General features: G+C 41.6%; 4 protein-coding genes across 4 annotated transcripts in view; 3 read left to right on the top strand and 1 right to left on the bottom strand.

Moving 5' to 3' along the window:
- Positions 1 to 389: 389 nt before the first annotated feature.
- On the top strand, positions 390 to 2,107 carry msrb2 (methionine sulfoxide reductase B2). Its single transcript, XM_069667819.1, has 5 exons — positions 390 to 507; positions 962 to 1,059; positions 1,324 to 1,400; positions 1,632 to 1,779; positions 1,976 to 2,107. The coding sequence occupies exons 1-5, from the start codon at positions 390 to 392 to the stop codon at positions 2,105 to 2,107; spliced, it is 573 nt and encodes a 190-aa protein (XP_069523920.1).
- A 961-nt stretch (positions 2,108 to 3,068) lies between these two features.
- Positions 3,069 to 6,566, top strand: c8g (complement component 8, gamma polypeptide). The gene is made up of 7 exons (XM_069667769.1): positions 3,069 to 3,251; positions 4,507 to 4,652; positions 5,112 to 5,182; positions 5,265 to 5,372; positions 5,477 to 5,581; positions 5,788 to 5,823; positions 6,547 to 6,566. Exons 1-7 carry the CDS (start codon positions 3,069 to 3,071, stop codon positions 6,564 to 6,566), a joined length of 669 nt encoding a protein of 222 aa, XP_069523870.1.
- Positions 6,567 to 7,964: 1,398 nt separating this feature from the next.
- On the top strand, positions 7,965 to 9,301 carry LOC138595878 (lipocalin-like). The gene is made up of 6 exons (XM_069667370.1): positions 7,965 to 8,109; positions 8,236 to 8,375; positions 8,470 to 8,549; positions 8,636 to 8,749; positions 8,861 to 8,962; positions 9,056 to 9,301. Exons 1-6 carry the CDS (start codon positions 8,014 to 8,016, stop codon positions 9,073 to 9,075), a joined length of 552 nt encoding a protein of 183 aa, XP_069523471.1. The 5' UTR covers positions 7,965 to 8,013; the 3' UTR covers positions 9,076 to 9,301.
- Positions 9,302 to 11,227: 1,926 nt separating this feature from the next.
- Positions 11,228 to 18,513, bottom strand: part of cntnap2a (contactin associated protein 2a) — a 397,107-nt gene continuing 389,821 nt past the window's right edge. Inside the window, exons 25-27 of the mRNA XM_069666987.1 lie at positions 16,459 to 16,743; positions 14,994 to 15,065; positions 11,228 to 13,588 (exon numbers count right to left, since the gene is read on the bottom strand). Coding sequence (XP_069523088.1) covers positions 13,389 to 13,588; positions 14,994 to 15,065; positions 16,459 to 16,743 — 557 coding nt within the window. The 3' untranslated portion in view covers positions 11,228 to 13,388. The remainder of the gene's footprint in view (positions 13,589 to 14,993; positions 15,066 to 16,458; positions 16,744 to 18,513) is intronic.

Consider the following 18,513-nt stretch of genomic DNA (forward strand, 5'->3'; position numbering starts at 1 on the left):
TTCCCATTATACATTCTTGCTTATAGTGACCCAACTGTATTATGGTACTCTGGGACTATTTTTTCTATTGTTAAAAAACACATTTATCACAGGATTCATTACCCCTTTTTCCCTCCAATTAAGCCTTTTTCTGTCCATAGAGCTGCAACACAGCACGGTGCTCTTTGAACATTGCCTAGCAATAAAAAGCCAGGGACCCCAGTCGACTTTGAACTACATATCTGGAGGAGTGATATTTGACCGGGTCACCCGGCTAACAGCCTGCATCAGCCGGGGTAGGACCAGCGCGAACCCGCCGCGGCGTGAACAATCCGACGCAGCGAGCAGCACTTGGCTTCCTCTGATGTGTGCACTTGACTTTACACACTCTTGACTCTGCAGCAGGAAACATGTCTCGTCTCGCCGCCCGTCGTCTCTTCGTAGTTGTTTCTCAGGGAGTAACAGCCAGGTCCGTGGTATTACCGAAGAGGATCCCGGTATCCATCCGCCCTGTATGCACATCTCAAGGTACTGGGGACCTTTTTAATAGTTAACTTTTTGTCTGTTCTTCGGATACAGCTAAAAAAACGCATCTTGTAGCTCAGGCTCAGGTGCACCATGCTGAAGTTTTGTTATGAATGTTGGATATTAAGACATTAAGACATGTTGGAAAGCACTAAGAATGAGAAAAAGTCAGCTACAAGTTATTGCTTGTTCAAAAAGAGCTGTGCTTAAAACACGATTGGAGTTCTGGTGGTTTATTAGGGATTTCCATGTTATTTAACATTTCTAGAACTATAAACTTAGTCCTGGAGGTAAAAGGTAGTACAATAACTGTTGTATACAATGTAAAATGCTGTATGAATTTCCTTGTTATCTGGGCTTCTTTATTAATCAGGACCAGTGGATTTTAAAGCCCTTATAGTATGTTTTATCTTCATCAAGACTTGTTACTTTACATTGTAACCTCTGCTCTCTGCAGGCCGGCAGTCTCTCACCCGTTACAATGAGACCACAGACTGGCAGAAGAAACTGACCCCAGAACAGTATGTAGTCACCAGAGAGAAGGGGACTGAGGAGGTGAGTACTGCATACTGTCTATGCACGCCAGTACAGTGATGTGTGCCACACCGACATTATCTAAGTCTGACCCACATATTGGGTCATAAACAGCAGCAAAGGTGGACTTTGTTCAGCTCTGTATTGTTGACCTGCGTCAGGGTCAAACAGTCCAGATATGAAGTTACTGTATTGCAAATTAAAACACAAAACGAGCATGGTGAGATCATTCTTAAATAATACTCGTGTTATTTCTGCTTCTCTTCTCTTTCTCTGTGTTTTCAGCCCTTTAGTGGGATCTACCTGAACCATTCTGAGGTGGGGATGTACCACTGTGTCTGCTGTGATTCTCCACTTTTCAGGTAACACTTTACAGAAAGGTTAGAAAGATAAACTTACACATTTTGTGGGTGTTTTTTAAGCTTAGACGTATTTTTTTAAATTCAGCTTCCTACCTCTTGGAGGCCCGATAGTTCAGTAACTTTATAATGTTGAATGGAAACTCAAAGCAAAGAGTCTTGGAAAGTTTTATGTGTTAGATATTTACTCTATATTTATACAAGCAGATACTTATGTTCCTTCTTCTCTTATAGTTCAGAGGCTAAGTACGACTCTGGGACAGGCTGGCCTGCATTCAAAGAGGCTCATGGGACATGGGAGAGGGATGAAAGCCTCTCCTCCCTCATTCGTCGCCCGGACAACAGCCTGGGTAGCGCGGGGACAGAAGTCCTTTGTAAAAATGTGAGTTGTGTTCTGCACTTTGAGGCCAAAGTTCATGTTTACTTAGTATAGCTGTTCTGGTGTATACAGATTTGTATGCAGTATAGTTTAAATTGTAAAACCTTCCATTCAGTTTCCTGCATACTTTTCTTCAAATACAACCATCATTGTTGTACATTGGCTCGGCTTATGACTTTGTTTATTGTGTTTGATGCAGTGTGATGCCCACCTGGGTCATGTGTTTGAAGACGGGCCGGACCCGACAGGTCAGCGGTTCTGCATCAACAGTGTGGCGCTCACGTTTAAACCCAGAGAAAACAACAAGCCGGACATGCCCGAGGAAAACTGAGGAATTACATGGACTTACCTAAAACACTGAACACACACTTACTGTATGTTTCAATGCAGGCAAAATGAAGGTCCAAAGTTGAAACATTGATTACATATTTTTCTACACAGGTCTGGAAGTGAGAGGCTTTTTGTGTCTCTTCATTTTATGAAAATGGGAATGGACTTCCTGTGGTTTTTACACTTGATTCAGCTCACTCTCTTGTTCATTAACTTTTACTATATGGACTGGCAAAGGTCTACAACTCAAACTGTACAAGTCATTACAATCATGTGATCCTCCAATCGGAAAAAAAACACTTCTACAAACAGTTTGATTGTTTTATAATCTTTTGTAGAGAAGGAAACCTTGAATGAAATTCGTCCCTAAGCGTAATTTGAAACAGAATCTGCCAAGTGGCTAACACATTTATGTTTCAAAAAATGAATGTCCATTAATTGTTATTATGTTTGGCATGTCTTAATGTCTGAAACATGTGAAACACACTGAGCTTGAACTACCGAGACCTGTTCCACTGTCCAGATTTCCAAACACAGGAAGTTTGGACATTGCTTTGGGTTTCTTGTGCCACATTTAAAGATCAAATTGACTAGTAATTTGTCAATAAATGTTCATTTTGTTTGCTCTATTAATGTCTTTATGATTCTTTTCTGATAGTGGAGTTTATTAGGATATTTAGGTCACTACTTACTGGTACTTTATGGCTGGATGCACACAGCAGCACTGCAGAATGGCCTCATCTCTGCCAGTAAACCACGTTAATATTTAACCAAACTGACCATCCTCTGTTTCACAATGTTTGTCTCCTGCTCTCTTTTTGTTGATGCGTTTCTCCTGTTTCTGTGTTTGAGGTTGAGTAAAGCAGATTGACAATAGTAGAACGCAGACAGAGACAGAGGGAACCTGAGCAGCCCATTAAGAGAAGAAGACTTATTACCGGGTGTATTATTGTGAGCGTAGGATGGCTGGAGTTTGGTGTTGTATGCTGGCAGCGGTGGCGTTGACATGTGTGTGCCTGTGGGGTTCCACTGAGGCTGTAGGGGGGGCTGTAAGTCGGCCGCGACCCCAAAGACGACCTCCGAGGAAGCCAAAGGTTGAACCTATCGACCTGACCCCTCCAGCACAGAACATAGACATACAGAGGGTAAGACACTGGAGACACATTTACAGATCATAAACATTACAGTATGGCTTTTTGTATCATCTTTGCAACTTGTCTACATCAGTGTATGAAGTGCTTTTTTGTTAAATGATTTATAACTTAACAGTGTGGATATGGTTAGGTATAAAGTGACCATTTTAAACTTCCATTTAAAGTTATCTGTGACATGAATTAACTGATGCAAAAGCTGCAATGAAAAGAAGGTTTCATTACGATACATGAGTAGGGAAAGGACTGTTTCTACTCTACATGCGGAATTGTGCAAGTTTATGCATATGAAGAAAAACACCAACAAATATATATAGTTAAAAAACAGAAGAAAACTCCAAAGCGCTCTCTTTAAACAATTAAAATGCCTTAATTGTATTGGCATGGTCATGTTAAAGTCTGTTTTGGAGTTTCTTTCTTCTGTTTTTTGGCTACATGTGTCCCGATCCAAAGAGCACCTCGAGTTTACTCAATCTCCAGGAAGCGCTCCTTCTCTGACGCTTTTGAAATATATAGAGATACTTAACATTCAAAAGAGAGCTGTCAAATTTTTAAATCAACTTAGATCAAGTCCTAAGAAACCCTGCAGTCTAAAGTCCTTCATTTCAAAGAGCTGAGCCCAGAAAATAGTCCCATATGTCACAAAAAATAGTCCCAACAAATAGTCAACACTTTTCTTCAAACATCATTTAGAGTGAACCAAATTTGAACACAATGTAAAGAAACGTATCAGGAAGATTGCAGAAAAGGAACATATTGTAAAAGTAGATTAGAATGCTAGCTGTATCCATGTTAAAAAGGGAAATGTGTTAGCAAAGTTCAAATGTTTTACCAGAGCCTAAAATAAAAAGGCCTGCCTGGTTATGGATCAGTGTGTGGACTGGCAATCAGGACATGCTTGTGTCAACGTGTCAATACGGTCTCTTAGGTAATAAGGGGGATTTTCAGAGAAAAAGAATTTGAACAAAACAAAAGGTACCAGAGCAGGACATTTGAAGCAGATGTGTCCTTTCAGGAAGTTTCCCTAATTATTCAATTTGAGTTCCTTCCTCAGTTGAAAGTAGCGTGATTAATGAGATAAAACCTTAATCAATAACAAGCACGCACTTTATTTTTAGAGAGTAAAAGCAACTCCAGAGAATGCCTCCTAAACTTATTTTCCGTTTGCAAATATCTTGTGAGTTATGAGGAATTCTTGCTATTTTCCCCCCCGTGTATAATTGCCTGATCCTCCCTGTGTGTGTTGCAGATGACAGGAATATGGTACCTGCTGAACACAGCCTCTAAATGCTCATACCTGATCAATCATGGGACCAAGGTGGAGCCAACAGTCGTGAACCTCACACGGCCCTCTGCATCTGACCAAACACTGTCTGTTAGCACCAAAACACGCCAGTAAGTACCAGCGTATAGCTCGCTGTGACTCTGCAATACCTGGATTCATCAGCAGATGGAGCTATAAGATGAGCTACTGTCCCATCCTGCACTCCTGCTCCATGCCTTAACCACATGTGCTGGAGTTTATTTGTTTTTCACCAAAAACAGGAAGAAGGTGGCCGGACAGTTCAATCCAGCTTTCCCTTTACTATTTTAAAATGGCTTTGGAAAAAAGACGGGGGAACATATTGCACAATTTCAATGGACAAAGTGTGCATGTGTTGTTTTTGTGACAAGATATTTGATTTTAGGGTTATAAATCCTTTTTGGCTCAAGCTGAGGGAAACAGTTTTATTGGTCCTTTTTTCCCCAAGCATAATTAGAACGTTAGATCAATCTGAGGCCTTGTTTTGGTTAAAAAAAAGGAAATTATTTTTAAATAAACATCCGACAGAATCTCGTTTGTTCTCTCCTCAGTAATCACCAGTGTTGGAACATATTACAAGTCTATGATCTCTCCCCAACCCCAGGCAAGCTCACACTTAAAGGTCAGTGCCTCTCCTCTATCATATATGATCCATTATGTGCAGCGTTCCTTTGTGCCACTGTGCCCTCTGTTGTTTCCTCCAGGAGCTCGTCCGGAGCTCAACACAGAGATAGTGATCGGGGAGACGGACTACGACAATTACGCAATCATGTACTACCAGAAACGGGGCAAGATGACCATGAAACTTTACGGTGGGTTCTTCGGTCGTGTGACCTTTGTGTGGTATTTTGGTGAAGCTGATAAACTTGTCTGGCATTGTGCTGTTATAATGTTTGTTCTTGTGCTCTCATTGCAGGCAGGTCTGTAGACGACCTGTCAGAGCCGATGTTGACCAAGTTTGAGCAGCTGGCTGAGAAACAAAACCTGGGACTGGCTTACCTCTTCCCCTTCCCCACATACAGTACGTCCAGACTGAGATCTTCAGTTTTCATATTTGTAAAAGTAGTTTGGAATATTTTCTACTACTTTTCAAAATAAAATAATAAAGAAAGAATACACACAGAAGTACACAAGCTCTGATTTTCAAAATAAGATCAATTTAAGACACATTACCATGATATAAAAGATAATTAAACACTTAATATGTCTATTTTTTTCTCGATCTAGGTCACTGCGGTGAGGTGGACCAGGACCATGTAATCAGTAAGTTAAATACAGTGATCAAATAGTGGGTAGCCATCTTTGTTTGGTAGGAAAAAAAGTGCCTTATTATTACTCAGCAACCTGACACAAATACATGCTTTATTTTAAAATCCCCATAACGTGCCGACATGTATAAGACACCACTTTCTAAACAAGAAGGGATTCCTAAAACCTGTAGAAAGCATCAAAATGATTCTGGGTTCTTTAACCGTCAGTGAAGCTTGCAGGCTGAATGTAAAGAAAAAATGCGTACTTTCACAGGTCGTTGCTGTGCCCTCATTCCAAGTGCCCACGACCTTTTTCATGCATTTCTTCCTGCTCAGTGTAAATGTGTGAAAAGCTTCACTTGTTAAGTGCTTGACATGTCGATCATAGCCTTACCTTCACAGCTCAGTTCTGCTGTGAGTAAGGGGCTCGATGCACATTCATCATTTTGCTCAATAAAGGAAATAAAGTATATAATAATGTATTTCCCTCCTACAAGAGAAAGAGAGAAAAAAGAGAAGGAGAGAGACAAGCTCTTTAAGGGAAAAAAAAGAAACCTCTCGTGACCTGCCCAAACAGTTGTCACGTTTGCTCCCGCAGGCTGTGCATGTGTTGGATTCAGCTTGTGTAACTATCATTATTTAAACGTTGTCAGCATCTCAACTTTTTAACCCCTCCCTGATCAAAACAGCAGCCAAACTTCTGTGGAATTAATGCTCTCACTCTTTTTTTTACCAGACTGTGTGCCCACATGCTGAGGAGGCAGAGCTGTGCAGCGGACGGATCCAGGCTCGCAATATTTGTTACAAAATCATCTGGATGTTGTTGCATTTCGTTTTTGCACAACTTCACTAAGGTCATAAAATTGTCAAACTTCTAAATGTTACGACTTGCAGATAAATAAAAGTTTTATAAACTGTTTTGTTTGTGTAAATCGCACCAGCTGATTGTGGGGTGAAATTTGCATGGCTTATTGTCATGTTAAGCCCATCACATCTTTTTATTCGGATTTTAACTATCAGAGTGTGTCTGTATGTTTTCAGGGGAATGTATGAGGACACACAGGAGGGGGGGTGGGGGGTGGGGGGTGGGCTTCTTGGGTTAATGCAGATCAGATGTGGAGCCCTAAAGGGGTCGACAGAGTTCTGTTACAAAACAAGGTTACCAAATATGCATCCATATACATCTTAAGGCTCCTGGCTCCACCCAGCTCCTCCGTCTCTCTCTCTCTCTCTCTCTCTGTGTTACATAACCACCTGATTGTGAGTCGGTGCCTGCCTTGTCTCTTAACAAAGAAAGGTCTGATGAGTCCATCAATACATCCTTTCCCAGCCAATCAGCACATTATTTTCCCCGCTATGTAAATGATGCACATTCTTCTCCACATGGTACACGTGGTTCATTTAGGTGGTGTTATTTAACATGTAAAGCACAGATTTATGCAACAATTTGACTTCACTCTGAAACTGAAGCGTTGACAGCGTCTACCTGAAATTCGTCGTGTTTTAAATGTGTTATGAAACTATTAAAACTAAAACTGCAGTGCAACAAACAATTGAATCAATTGTATGCACCGCTGGTAGTGCTTTTTATGAGAAACACACAACACTTTTTTACTGGGAAGTTCGTAAATATCCCTGCCTAAGTGCAACTGGCAATGCAATGCTGAATATTTCCTACACTTCCTAATTCTTCTCTAACTTCTTTTGGAGTTTTTTGGCTCCTCAAGTTAATTTGAGCGTCTTTTCACGGATTCAAATGTGTAGAAAAAAGTGCCTATAATGATATTATCCTTACTGAGTGTGTTTATTTAGCTTTCATGTGCCATATGGTGAAGAAATCTGCACTCTTACCAAACAGCTGCTTTGATAGTCCGAGCATGCAGGAGCATTTGTGATGGAGGAGGGGTGTTAAAATAACCCCATTATGTATCCCCTCTCACCCTGTCCTTTCCTTCCCCTCCCCACTTCCACGCACACGTGCCAGTTGTGTAACATCGGTAATTTGCATTGCGGTGGGTGATGGCCAAAGAGTTTTTGTAACACAGAAAACAAATGGGGTAAAGGGGCGAAAGAGGAGGAGACAGAAGGAGGGGAAGGGCGGCAGGACTCTGATAAAAGGAGCCTTCAGTAACCCTCTTCCTCGCACTTCTTCCTGAAACTTCACTCACCGCCGGAGGAGCCCAGAACACACACAGGAGACATCATGAGGAGCACACTGCTGAGGATGCTGGCTGCGCTGATGTGCGCTCTGGCCGCATGCGCTGAAGTCACGCCGGTTGCAGATTTCGACCTGCAGAAGGTAAGACGGATGCCTAAATTGAACAAGAAAAAGAGTAAGGAATTGACCCGATTATATGGAAAGTAGAGTTTGGATATATTGAATGAAGTCTTGGATTATAATGCATTTAAACTTTCTGTCTTTTAGATGGCAGGAAAGTGGTACCTCATTGGTTTTGCCACCAATGCTCAGTGGTTTGTGAATAACAAGGCAGGCATGAAGATGGGCACTGCTATTGTTGCGCCGACTGAAGGGGGAGACATGGACCTCTCTTATTCCAACCTGAAGTGAGTGATTTATTGAAGTAAAATTGTTTTGATGATTTTCCTGTGGACAGAAAAAACAAATAAACTCACCTGGTTGTCTTTTTCCGTTTTGTAGTGCTGATGGAACCTGCTGGAGAATGACTCACATGGCTAAGAAGACCGAGACTCCTGGACGCTTTGCCTTCCGCAGCCAGAGTGAGTAGAGCACACAGATGCCAACACATTAAAAAACCCCTCCACTTAAAGATTCAGCCTCACCTGTGTGTTTCTGTTACCCTCAGTTTGGCAAAATGACAATGACATGCGCATTGTGGATATTATGTACAATGACTACGCTCTGGTGCACACAATCAAGACAAAGGAAGGAGTGTCTGAGATCCTCAATAAGCTGTACAGTAAGTCCGCATCAGTCACATTACTGTAGCAAGAATAATAGCAGCATTGTATGTGGGATTGGTACATTTGAATTTTGGTGAAGCTTAAAGAAACCTACCGTGTGTTTGCAGGTCGCACTCCTGAGGTCAGTGCCGACCTACAGCAGAAGTTCACACAGTTCTCTCTGCAGACTGGCATCCTCGCTGACAACATCGCCATCCTGCCTAGGAACGGTGCGTCAATAACACATTAACGTGAATGCATTTTAATGTTTGTGAAAATGACCCAGACCTTTGCTCACTGGCCTCCCTCTTGTGTTTTTGCAGGCGAATGTCCCGATGTCTGAAGAGTCCCCCGCTGCTGCAAATCCTCCATTCTTCATCTCGCGCTAAGGCTTTCATCCCAGAAGGGTCTTATCATCCCCCGCCAACTCAGTGTGACGTCACAAAGCCACACCTGAGACAATGAAGCATTTACTTCAATCCCTGCTGCATACCAAAGACCAATCCTGATCCTAATTCAGACTTCATTCTCTCTGACTCATGCGTTAACTTTGGCACCAGTACGAAAAACAAAGGGCTGATGTTAAAAAAAGGGAAATAATTCATGAGACTGTGAAAGCTGTTAGTTTAGTGTGTCTTTCGAACTGCTGATTTTCTTTTGTTGAAATAAACTCAAAGCCAATAAAAATGTAAAATATACACTTTGTGGAATGATGTTTTGTCTTTTTTGATCAAAAAACAGCTTCAGAACTGCAAGTCTGTAAATAAGGTCTTATACTGCCCCCTAGTGGTTAATTAACGGGCATGACAATAGAGCCGCACAAATAGGGGACAAGATTACTACAACACTAATGTATTTTACACTGTAATGAACATACAAATGATAAATTAATAATAGCTCAGATAAGGATTTGAAACATACTGAAATGTCGACGGGGGTCTGAAAAATGTCTCTATTCTACAATTAAATAAATGTAGGAATAAAATGAAAAGTCTGTGTGATAGTTGGATACAATTAAACTATGTGTAGGACTACATCGTGCTACCCATAAATTACAATAATTTGAGAGTCTGTACACAGGTCTTTTGAGTGCTTTACGTCGAAAAAAGTTGTAATTTGTGGCTCCTGATAAGCTTTCGAAAAGGAAAATATTTGTGTTGAGTTACAAATGATTGAAATTACCTCTGTAACCGGAAACGCGTCTCTGCTTGCTGCTAGCATCTTCATGACAGGCGCCATTAGCTTTTAGCATTAGTGCTACATGCATTCAATTGTTAATATTCTTCGCATAACACACCTCAATATCGGAACAGACACTGTGTGACCGAGTTGCACTGTGGGTAATGTAGGCGCCAGGTTTGTCAAAGAAAAGGAAGCCCAAGAAAACTGTCATGGGTCCTAAGGAGTGTAGTAGACTACAGTGCAGGCCTGAAACTATACAAAACACAACAATGAATTGTCATTGGATAGAGTAGCCTGTGTTTCACCCTGTGCTCAAAGATAATTCAAAGACACTAAGAGACAGTGCTCAACCTGCCTTAAAAACAGTTGTTGCACTTATATCTATAGTCTGCTGTTTTTTTTCAACTACATACAGTATATGGTCTTGGATACCTTATGACCCTGTTGTTAGCTGTTGTGTACAATTACTGTAGAATAAATTGATATTGAATTGCATTAAATGCTGTTTTCCCCTTAACCATGTCTGAAAATTGCTGCCCTATCTGACCACAAGAGGGCAGTCTATCACTTGCCTAAGAAAGATCTTTACATGAACCAGTGACATCTACATCATATGGGAAAGCCTGACAACACAAAATGACTGGTGAATTTAACTTAAAAAAAACATGTTAAAAAAGTTAGCTACTTCAAAGGGCTTCTAATTGCAAGAGATAAATTGTTTGAATCAGTTTGACTGACCCATTGAAGACCGAGAAATTTAAATTTAGACTCCTTCAAAATAAAACACATTGTGCATCTCTGCCATTTTTGAATTCTTTTTATTTTGTGGCATTTTTACTTAAAGCCCTTGTGAGGAGTTCTACTTAAATTAATTGTGATTATTCTGTATGACCTACAAAAGCAAACCAGACCATCAGCGACAAGATTGATTATTTCTATACAGTTATTTTTAAAGCCTGAAACTGCTGCCGGGGGGTAGGTGTCAGACAAAGTGATTAACTGCACGCCTTTTGTTTATATTATCCGGGGCATCGTTAAAAAGCATGTACAGAACAAAAGAGGGATAAAAGTTAAGATGTACGGCTTTGTCCACAGGGGCGCGAAAAACAACACAAACTGAAAGTTCCTCACAGGAGCTTTAATAAAGGGGAGGTTACATGTAGCTGTTGGTCATAGGTCATATCTAAAGCTCCTATTTCATGATAATATTATGGTGTAAGGCTCAAGATGTTGTGTAATGTCTTTGTAACATGTGCTTCATCATGTTAATGTATCAGAAGATGCCTGTGTGTAAACATAGACAAACACTGATATTAAAGATCAAACACTCTTTATTGAACTCAATAGAACTGAAAGCAAACATATGGACTGTGGTTTTGCCTCTTGGAGCTGATAAACCATTATTATGTTAAACCACATATCGCGGGCGTGTGTGCGTGTTTATGTATAGTCCTGGTAAAGTAATTATTAAAAGAAGGAAAGTCACTGGTTTGCCTTCAGGATGTGATGTGTGGACAGAGAGAGTCTTCCTTGAGGCCGCAGTTGAAGGCAGGCTGAGATTCCAACGTCTCTGATAAATATCTCTGATCTACAGTTTGCACTCAACCATGAGGCGACGCTGATGTACAAAATCATTCATGTAGGGTGACATGGCAGCAGTTTGACCACACACACATACAAAAAGCAAGTTCACAAAGTAATATTAAAGTTGGCAGCTGGTTTTAAACTGGAACACGTCGTTCTGTAAATGCTACGGTAAGGTAAACATAAGCAATGAGAGGAAAATGGTTAGAAAATATACATTGTACATGTTTTGAATGGATGACAGTGAAGCTGGATCCAGCTTTGACAAAGCAGCGGCCTCCTCATTCCGAACACGTCGCTCTTGGCATTGAACGAACAACCTTGACTCGCGCTTTGTCATGCATGTTCGTGTGTATGGATGTGCGTCACAGGGGTAGGTGTTAACCTGTGTGTTGTGCAGCATGCAGCTCTCGTCTACGTCAATGTAGCTGCCCCTGCTGCATCAGGACTACCACGGATATGCTGGAAAAGTCCGAGTTTTTAGAGGAATTGAGATATATATCTATCACGAGTAACTGAATGCAGCACCAGTTATACAAAGAAACTTAAAAACACCTGAAAACTCTGCTCAATGAGGATTTATGCAGCAGCAGTTGTTGTATTTTTGTGTTAAGTAGTCCGGGGCAAGGCGACATGGCTCAACACCTTAAAGGCACAACGCATTAAAGAGCCAATTATCTGAACCTATACCAGAGATTGAAAAAATATTGTGTCAGTGTTTTATTTTTGCTGCTTTAACCAGTTTTGTGCATCAATACAACTTATTGTATCAACTCGTCTGTGCGACTGTCCTTACCGTTTATCTGGCCTTCTTTCTTTGTCCAATACAACAGATCCTCTTCATCTGACCTGCAAGTATATGCGCCGTTGCATGCATGCACTGTATCCCCACAGTCCAACATTAAGTCTGAGATGTAAAAATATCGTGAAAAATCCAACACAAAACTGAACTGACGTAAGACTCAAGTGTTTGGCAAAAGAAACAAACCGACCGGTCGAGTGTGAATGAGTAAAGGCTCCTGGTTTCCCTCATCCCAAATGAAAAAGAAAAGCTGCCGTGCTGAATTAAACAAACCGTGGAGTGTTACGATTTCCCATCATGCTCTGAGAAACCCCTCTCTGCCCGTCGTCAGAAAGGAATGTCCCATACAATCGAATGTCATATGATTTAAACATAAAACTCTATATTTCATACATATACAATGTAATGGACACACATATGATAACATTGCAATATAGATCTGAGTTTCTCAGTAGTGTTTATGTATTGGATTCTGATAAATCTTTAAGAAAAAGAAAAAAGAACACAAAGTATTGTATTTACACAGTGACTTTTGGCATCCATATTGAACTCTATATCACCACAGTATAGGTGGCATGTCGTTTGAGTGATGTGTTGACAGGCTGGTGCGACCGCAGCCTGATGAATTTAAAAAAAGGGGTTTGGCATGTTGATTTGATCATTTTTGATATTAGATTTTTGTTAAAAAATTAAACGCAACAGAGACTGGCAATAAATCTGTGCTATCACACGACCCAGTAAGTATAATTATTTGTCATATACAGTATTCAAAGGACTCCTGAAAACTCCCAAGCACGATACAAAGAAGGACAAGCCGGTTAGTATGTACATTTACAGTCTGTCACAGCCGTGCTGCGCTGCATAACCGTCCCTCTTCTCTCTAATACTCTGGATATATAAAAAAACAAATCAAACAAAGGAACAAAAAAGATTTCTGTACACGTTTTTCCCACATTCACGCCTTTTCTGGGAGATTATTGTCCAATCGAGCGGCCTCCCCTTCATCTCTCCCCTGTGATTGGTCATTGAATTAAACCAACAGGTGGTCTGACGAATCACTTCCTCTCTCGCAGTCCTCTCATTGGCTATTAGATGAACCACTCCTTCTTTGATTCGTCGATGGTTTCCGGGTTGTCGGTGCCGATGATGGCCGTGTCCGCGGACTCTCCGGCGGACTCCCCGCTGCCCTTGGCCTCATTGGTGTGGTAGGTGCCTTTGTGACGGAACATGTAGCGGATCAGGAACACCAGCGTACAGAGGATGGTGAAGATCACAACCGCGATGATACCTGCAGAGGAGACAGACACCAGGTATCCGAAAAAATGTGTTACATTGTATTTTTAATTAATGCTTTGACCCATAATCCAACTATGGAGCTAGTTTTCAGTGTAGATGATGACCATTAGTCCATTAGGTGATTAATTGATTGGGTGATTGACAGAAAATACCCCTTAGTAATAGAGTCAACCAATAATGCTACATGTGCCCTGGATCCAGCTTCTAATGAGAATTGGTTGCTTGTCTTTAATTTTATAGTTAGATTTTTTGGGGGTTTTAGACTGTCGGACGTCAATTTAGGCTCTTATGACCTTCTTTAGTTGTTAAAAAGCAGCTCCAGTCATGTTTTAAGACGTATAAAATGCTCTGCTTGAAATAATAAATTGTGTCTGATATGTTTTTTCTGCAAAAAACGTGTAATTACCTCGTAAAAATAAGTGTAATTACCTTGTAAAAATCCTCTCAAGGCATCTCCTCCTAAAAATTCCAGAATCTGCATAGTCCCCGCCCACTATGCACATTTCCAGCCGCTCCCTCCGTCACGTAAACAAAACCTCTGCCATCGTTTAGTGGCAACAAGTTGAAATTTAGCTAGCTTGAAATGTAGTAATTAAGTAACATTAACGTTAGTAGTGAGTTTGCAAAAATTATGATGACAGTTACAGCTGGCTTGCGCATCGCAGAAGAGGTTGCCATAGGTTGCCCATAATGATATGCATAGCGTCACCCTGTCCATTAGCGGGATTGGCTCCTTTGTGGAGTGACATCTCAAACCTGCCAATCTGAAAACGTGTTGTTCAGCCTGTCTTTGGTACACTGCAGTTTAAAAGCAGATTGCTTATGTTGTCCCTGATATGTCTTGTAGCACATGAACAACACCACATGGAGATGTTTTCAAGTTTAAAAACTCGATTTTAACCTGGAGGGGGTCTTTAAAAATCGGCATATTTGGCTTTTCAGCATTCAGTTAGCGATATTTTTATTGTCAGACCAAGTCTGAAATTTTTCTTGCATCACAGCAGCTCCATTCGCAACATAAAAGTTAAGGACAGGATACAAAAAAAAACATGAACACATTTGACAAAACAATTCATAACACAGAGGACAGTGTTCAGGGCCCTTTAATGTACTTTTGATCTGGGATTTAGCTCGATGTTTAATTTCGGGATAGACCAATGAACAAAAGAGTGCTTCAGTCTAACCTTAATAAAACCTGGGACCCTGCATATAACACCATATTCCCAAACTGTCATAGCTTAGATTATAGAGAAGCAGGGAAAGGCGGGGAGAGAACGTCTAACAACTTGTGACATTCAGCCATGCCAATAAGATTATGTACTCTTGCATCAGTGCTCTTTGGTGACTTTTTTCTGATTTTTTTTTTCTAGCATCTTTCCACAAGTGACATATTTTACCTCCGATGATGGCCGAGTCTCTGTTGACTCCATCAGGAATCACTCTCTCCTCATTGAAGGGGAACTCTGGATCTGAGTACACAGAGGGCGCAAATTCAAATCGTACATCCACACAGTGATAGACCATAATCATATTAGTGTTATAACTAAAGTGAACAGCTACACTGGATCAATTTGCGCTGATCAAAATATGGACAAAGTGCATTTCAAGGTCAGGAAAACACGTCACAGTCCTGCAGGAACACAAAAACTGTACTTTGTACTTTTTCACAACAAACACAAGAAATGGTTTCATTCATTATGTGTGCTGGATAATCACTAGAAAGATTTGTTTTCAACACTGAAGCACAGACAGAACATAGCTCAAGTTTCACTGCATACCTCCATCAGACTGGATGGATACACCAGTGCTAAGCATCCTTAGTGGAGGACTGGGACAGTCTTTTTAATGCATTTCTATATAATTTATTATGTTTCATTCAATATCCATGACAGGTGCAGAGGTAATTAAAGCTGCTGCTTCAACTGTCCACTATATTTCTGTTCGCTGCAATCATTTAACAGCTCTGATTCTCCCTGATGGACAGAACGTTGAGACGAGAAGGCTAAAAAAGGGGACATGAAGACACTGGTGAGATCTCCAATAACAGTTGTCTGTAATTCCTATTTATGGACATTTATAAACACAATTAAAAGCACAGCTAGAGCTGCAGACTCCCATCATTAAAGCTTACAGTACAGAACAACCTGTATAGACGCAACAGACTCCCACAAAGCGCTCCACCGTGGAATGAGCTGTCAGCTATTTCTGCTGCTGACTGCATAGATCTCCAGGGAAGCAAAGAGCATGAGTAAGACGGAGAAGAGGAGGCTGAGCAGGGAGAAAGGGGTGCAATTGAGGCAAAAGAGGGCGAAGTGACTCATAGTAGCCTGTCAGCGGCTTGGACGTGCTTGGATGTAATGTCAGTGTATCTGAAGAGACGAGGACAGAATGGAAAAGGAGAGGAACAGAAAAGTTAAAAGGATGGGAATTGAAAAACAAGCAATGAGAAGACAGAAGTAAGTGAAGGATTGGAAGGCGGCTGCATGCATTATAGATTAGCTCTATCTATAGAACGTATAAAGCAGGATAAATGCTAATCATTTATATGGAAGGATCGGGGAGAGCTGACTGTGAGTTTGGACCTGAAGTCCAGATCAATGGTCCCCATCGATCCCTGATAGCTCAACGTTCCCAAAGGCCCTGTTGGCACCAGGCCGGAGGAAAATGGCTGCATCCGCGCTCTGAAGATACGAAACACTGGTGTGGATGCAATATTAGACACACGGGTAATAAGGCGTCTGTGTGTGTAGATGTCAGGTTACATGTATGGGATAGAAATAGCATTAGAGTACGTAAAGCGAGGATCGGATACCGAGTGCATGTGCACAAAAAGTGTGTCAGTGTTTTTGCAGTCATCCGTACTTGTGTTGTCCAGATGCCACGGGTCCGTTGCAGCAGACATGGGTGGGATGGTGAGAGGTGACGCCCCGCAGTTGGACTCCAATAGCTTGCCCTGAAAAGACACCGGCGAGGCGGCTGCAGGAGGTCTGTCCGGCTGACCGGCTGTGGGTGCGGCCTGGGCCTGTGCGGCGGTTCTCAGCGCAGACTTGAGGGGGGCGACTCCGTTGAACTGCACCCGCGAGAGGCACCCGACGAAGCCTGGTGTGTTGTAGCGCTCGATGAGGACAGGGTCTATGTGCCCGGTTTCTGCAGGGAGACACAGAGATGCTTGTTTAATGACAAATCGAATCACTCTCATAGATTTAATCGAAATTGAGAGAAGTTACAGAGACAGAAAGAGCACAAGAAAAGCATCTCACGCCCTGAATATAGCAGTCTTTCAAGAGAAAGTATCAGCACTGGTTATCCCAAAGAGACACAAAACAGCAACACTGAAGTCGGCACAAATTTTGCTGATGCAAAAAATAAACTGATACTCTGCAAGTCTGAAGATACAAATCTACACACACAAGGAAGGAAGAGAGCAAAGAAAAACAAGGGTAGGCAGGAAGAGGAGGAGGGAGAGGAGGAACATACACTGACACTGACCTTTGATGTCAAATTAGAGGATGAATAATGAATTAACAACCCCTACGCTCTCTGCATTACTTCTCTCAGTACATTCTCCTATTAACAAGAGTAGCAAAGAGCGTCTTTAGTGGGACTATATGCCGACTCACGGATGAGGAAAGTCCACCAAAGCATTTATTTGATTCTCTACTTTGTCCAAACATCTCAGTAATGTTTGCACTGCAATGCTCAAACGCAGACTGATGCTCCTACATGTGCAGCCATTCCTCCAGGATTACAGCTATATCTAACATCAATATGAAGTATATAAAGTAGACAAAAGCTGTCCTCTCTCCCTTGTTTCCCGTCTTTCCATTGAAGTGTCTCTTTGAGTGCTAACACTCCCTTCCTGTCACAGCTACCATAACTCACAGAATTACCAGCGGCCCACTTATTGCCATGGTGATGCACACAACATTGGGCCTTTTCAAATTCAGCAATTTGTGCACTTTAATCCCCGCGTCGTGGTCTCTCAATTTCTCTTCATCCTTTGATTTCAATCCATTTTAACTTAAACTGCTGCTTTCCCACTAAACTCGGCGCGGTGCTACATTTCTATTCACTGTGTGGATTATTTAAGCTGTTTGGAGGTCACACACAGTAATTGTTCCACTGTTGGCATATATTGATTTTTACTGACAGATATTTGGAGCTGAAAAGTGTCGACTGGAGGCTTGTTTGTTCTCCGAGGGCTAATTTGTCCCAGGGGCAAAATAAAAGCGTTAAATCCACCGACAATCGTTCACTGCGTTCACATATTGCTTGTGTAATGTAGGCTCACATTAGTGGTCACATCAATCAACAAAAATGCAGCTTGTGGATGTGATCATTACATTGATTTGTTACATTATTTTATGAATCGAGTTAGAAGATGATTCTAGCTGACTGTACACACAAGAGCCTTTCACACATACACTGTGCACTCCTCAAAAAACCTGACTTTGAACTAGTGGTCTTCACGAGTCCACAGGAACCCAAGCACCCGGGACCTGAACCGGGTTCCGGACGGGTTCGGGTCCACAGTTTATGTGGGCAACCGGTTCTGGGTCGGGACTGTTCAACATTATGTGTGATACTGATGCTTTTATTATATCTTATTCTTATCGTCTTATTTTTATCTTATTCTATCTATAAGGCCCCTGACAGTTGGAGTACTAATGTTGACTGTGTATAACTTTGTACTTATTTTTGGCTGACTGCCGGGGTCAGCCCTACTCATGGGTCTGTATGTGACTGACCGAGTAACTGACTTACTGAGTGACTGAGTGACGGTACTTTCACAGCCGTAGAGAGAGAGAGTTGCAACATCGCAATGGCGGATCATGGAGCATGTTGGACCTCCACTGACGCAACTCTCTGTCTATAAGGCTCTGGATACTTTGATCAGGGAGTAGGCGGGGCTGCTCC

Source organism: Semicossyphus pulcher, unplaced genomic scaffold (genome assembly GCF_022749685.1).
Source record: "Semicossyphus pulcher isolate SPU_LCO1_2020_fin unplaced genomic scaffold, fSemPul1.0.p SCAF_18, whole genome shotgun sequence".
NCBI lineage: Eukaryota > Metazoa > Chordata > Actinopteri > Labriformes > Labridae > Semicossyphus > Semicossyphus pulcher.

What these genes read in the sequence shown, in the direction of transcription:
- msrb2 (XM_069667819.1), top strand. Translation starts at nt 390, where the DNA reads ATGTCTCGTCTCGCCGCCCGTCGTCTCTTCGTAGTTGTTTCTCAGGGA. An exon ending in CCCTGTATGCACATCTCAAG is followed by an intron (nt 508 to 961) that starts GTACTGGGGACC and finishes TGCTCTCTGCAG; the next exon opens with GCCGGCAGTCTCTCACCCGT. An exon ending in TGTGATTCTCCACTTTTCAG is followed by an intron (nt 1,401 to 1,631) that starts GTAACACTTTAC and finishes CTTCTCTTATAG; the next exon opens with TTCAGAGGCTAAGTACGACT.
- c8g (XM_069667769.1), top strand. Translation starts at nt 3,069, where the DNA reads ATGGCTGGAGTTTGGTGTTGTATGCTGGCAGCGGTGGCGTTGACATGT. An exon ending in AGGCAAGCTCACACTTAAAG is followed by an intron (nt 5,183 to 5,264) that starts GTCAGTGCCTCT and finishes TGTTTCCTCCAG; the next exon opens with GAGCTCGTCCGGAGCTCAAC. An exon ending in GGACCAGGACCATGTAATCA is followed by an intron (nt 5,824 to 6,546) that starts GTAAGTTAAATA and finishes TTTTTTTACCAG; the next exon opens with ACTGTGTGCCCACATGCTGA.
- LOC138595878 (XM_069667370.1), top strand. Translation starts at nt 8,014, where the DNA reads ATGAGGAGCACACTGCTGAGGATGCTGGCTGCGCTGATGTGCGCTCTG. An exon ending in CAGATTTCGACCTGCAGAAG is followed by an intron (nt 8,110 to 8,235) that starts GTAAGACGGATG and finishes TCTGTCTTTTAG; the next exon opens with ATGGCAGGAAAGTGGTACCT. An exon ending in CTTTGCCTTCCGCAGCCAGA is followed by an intron (nt 8,550 to 8,635) that starts GTGAGTAGAGCA and finishes TGTTACCCTCAG; the next exon opens with TTTGGCAAAATGACAATGAC.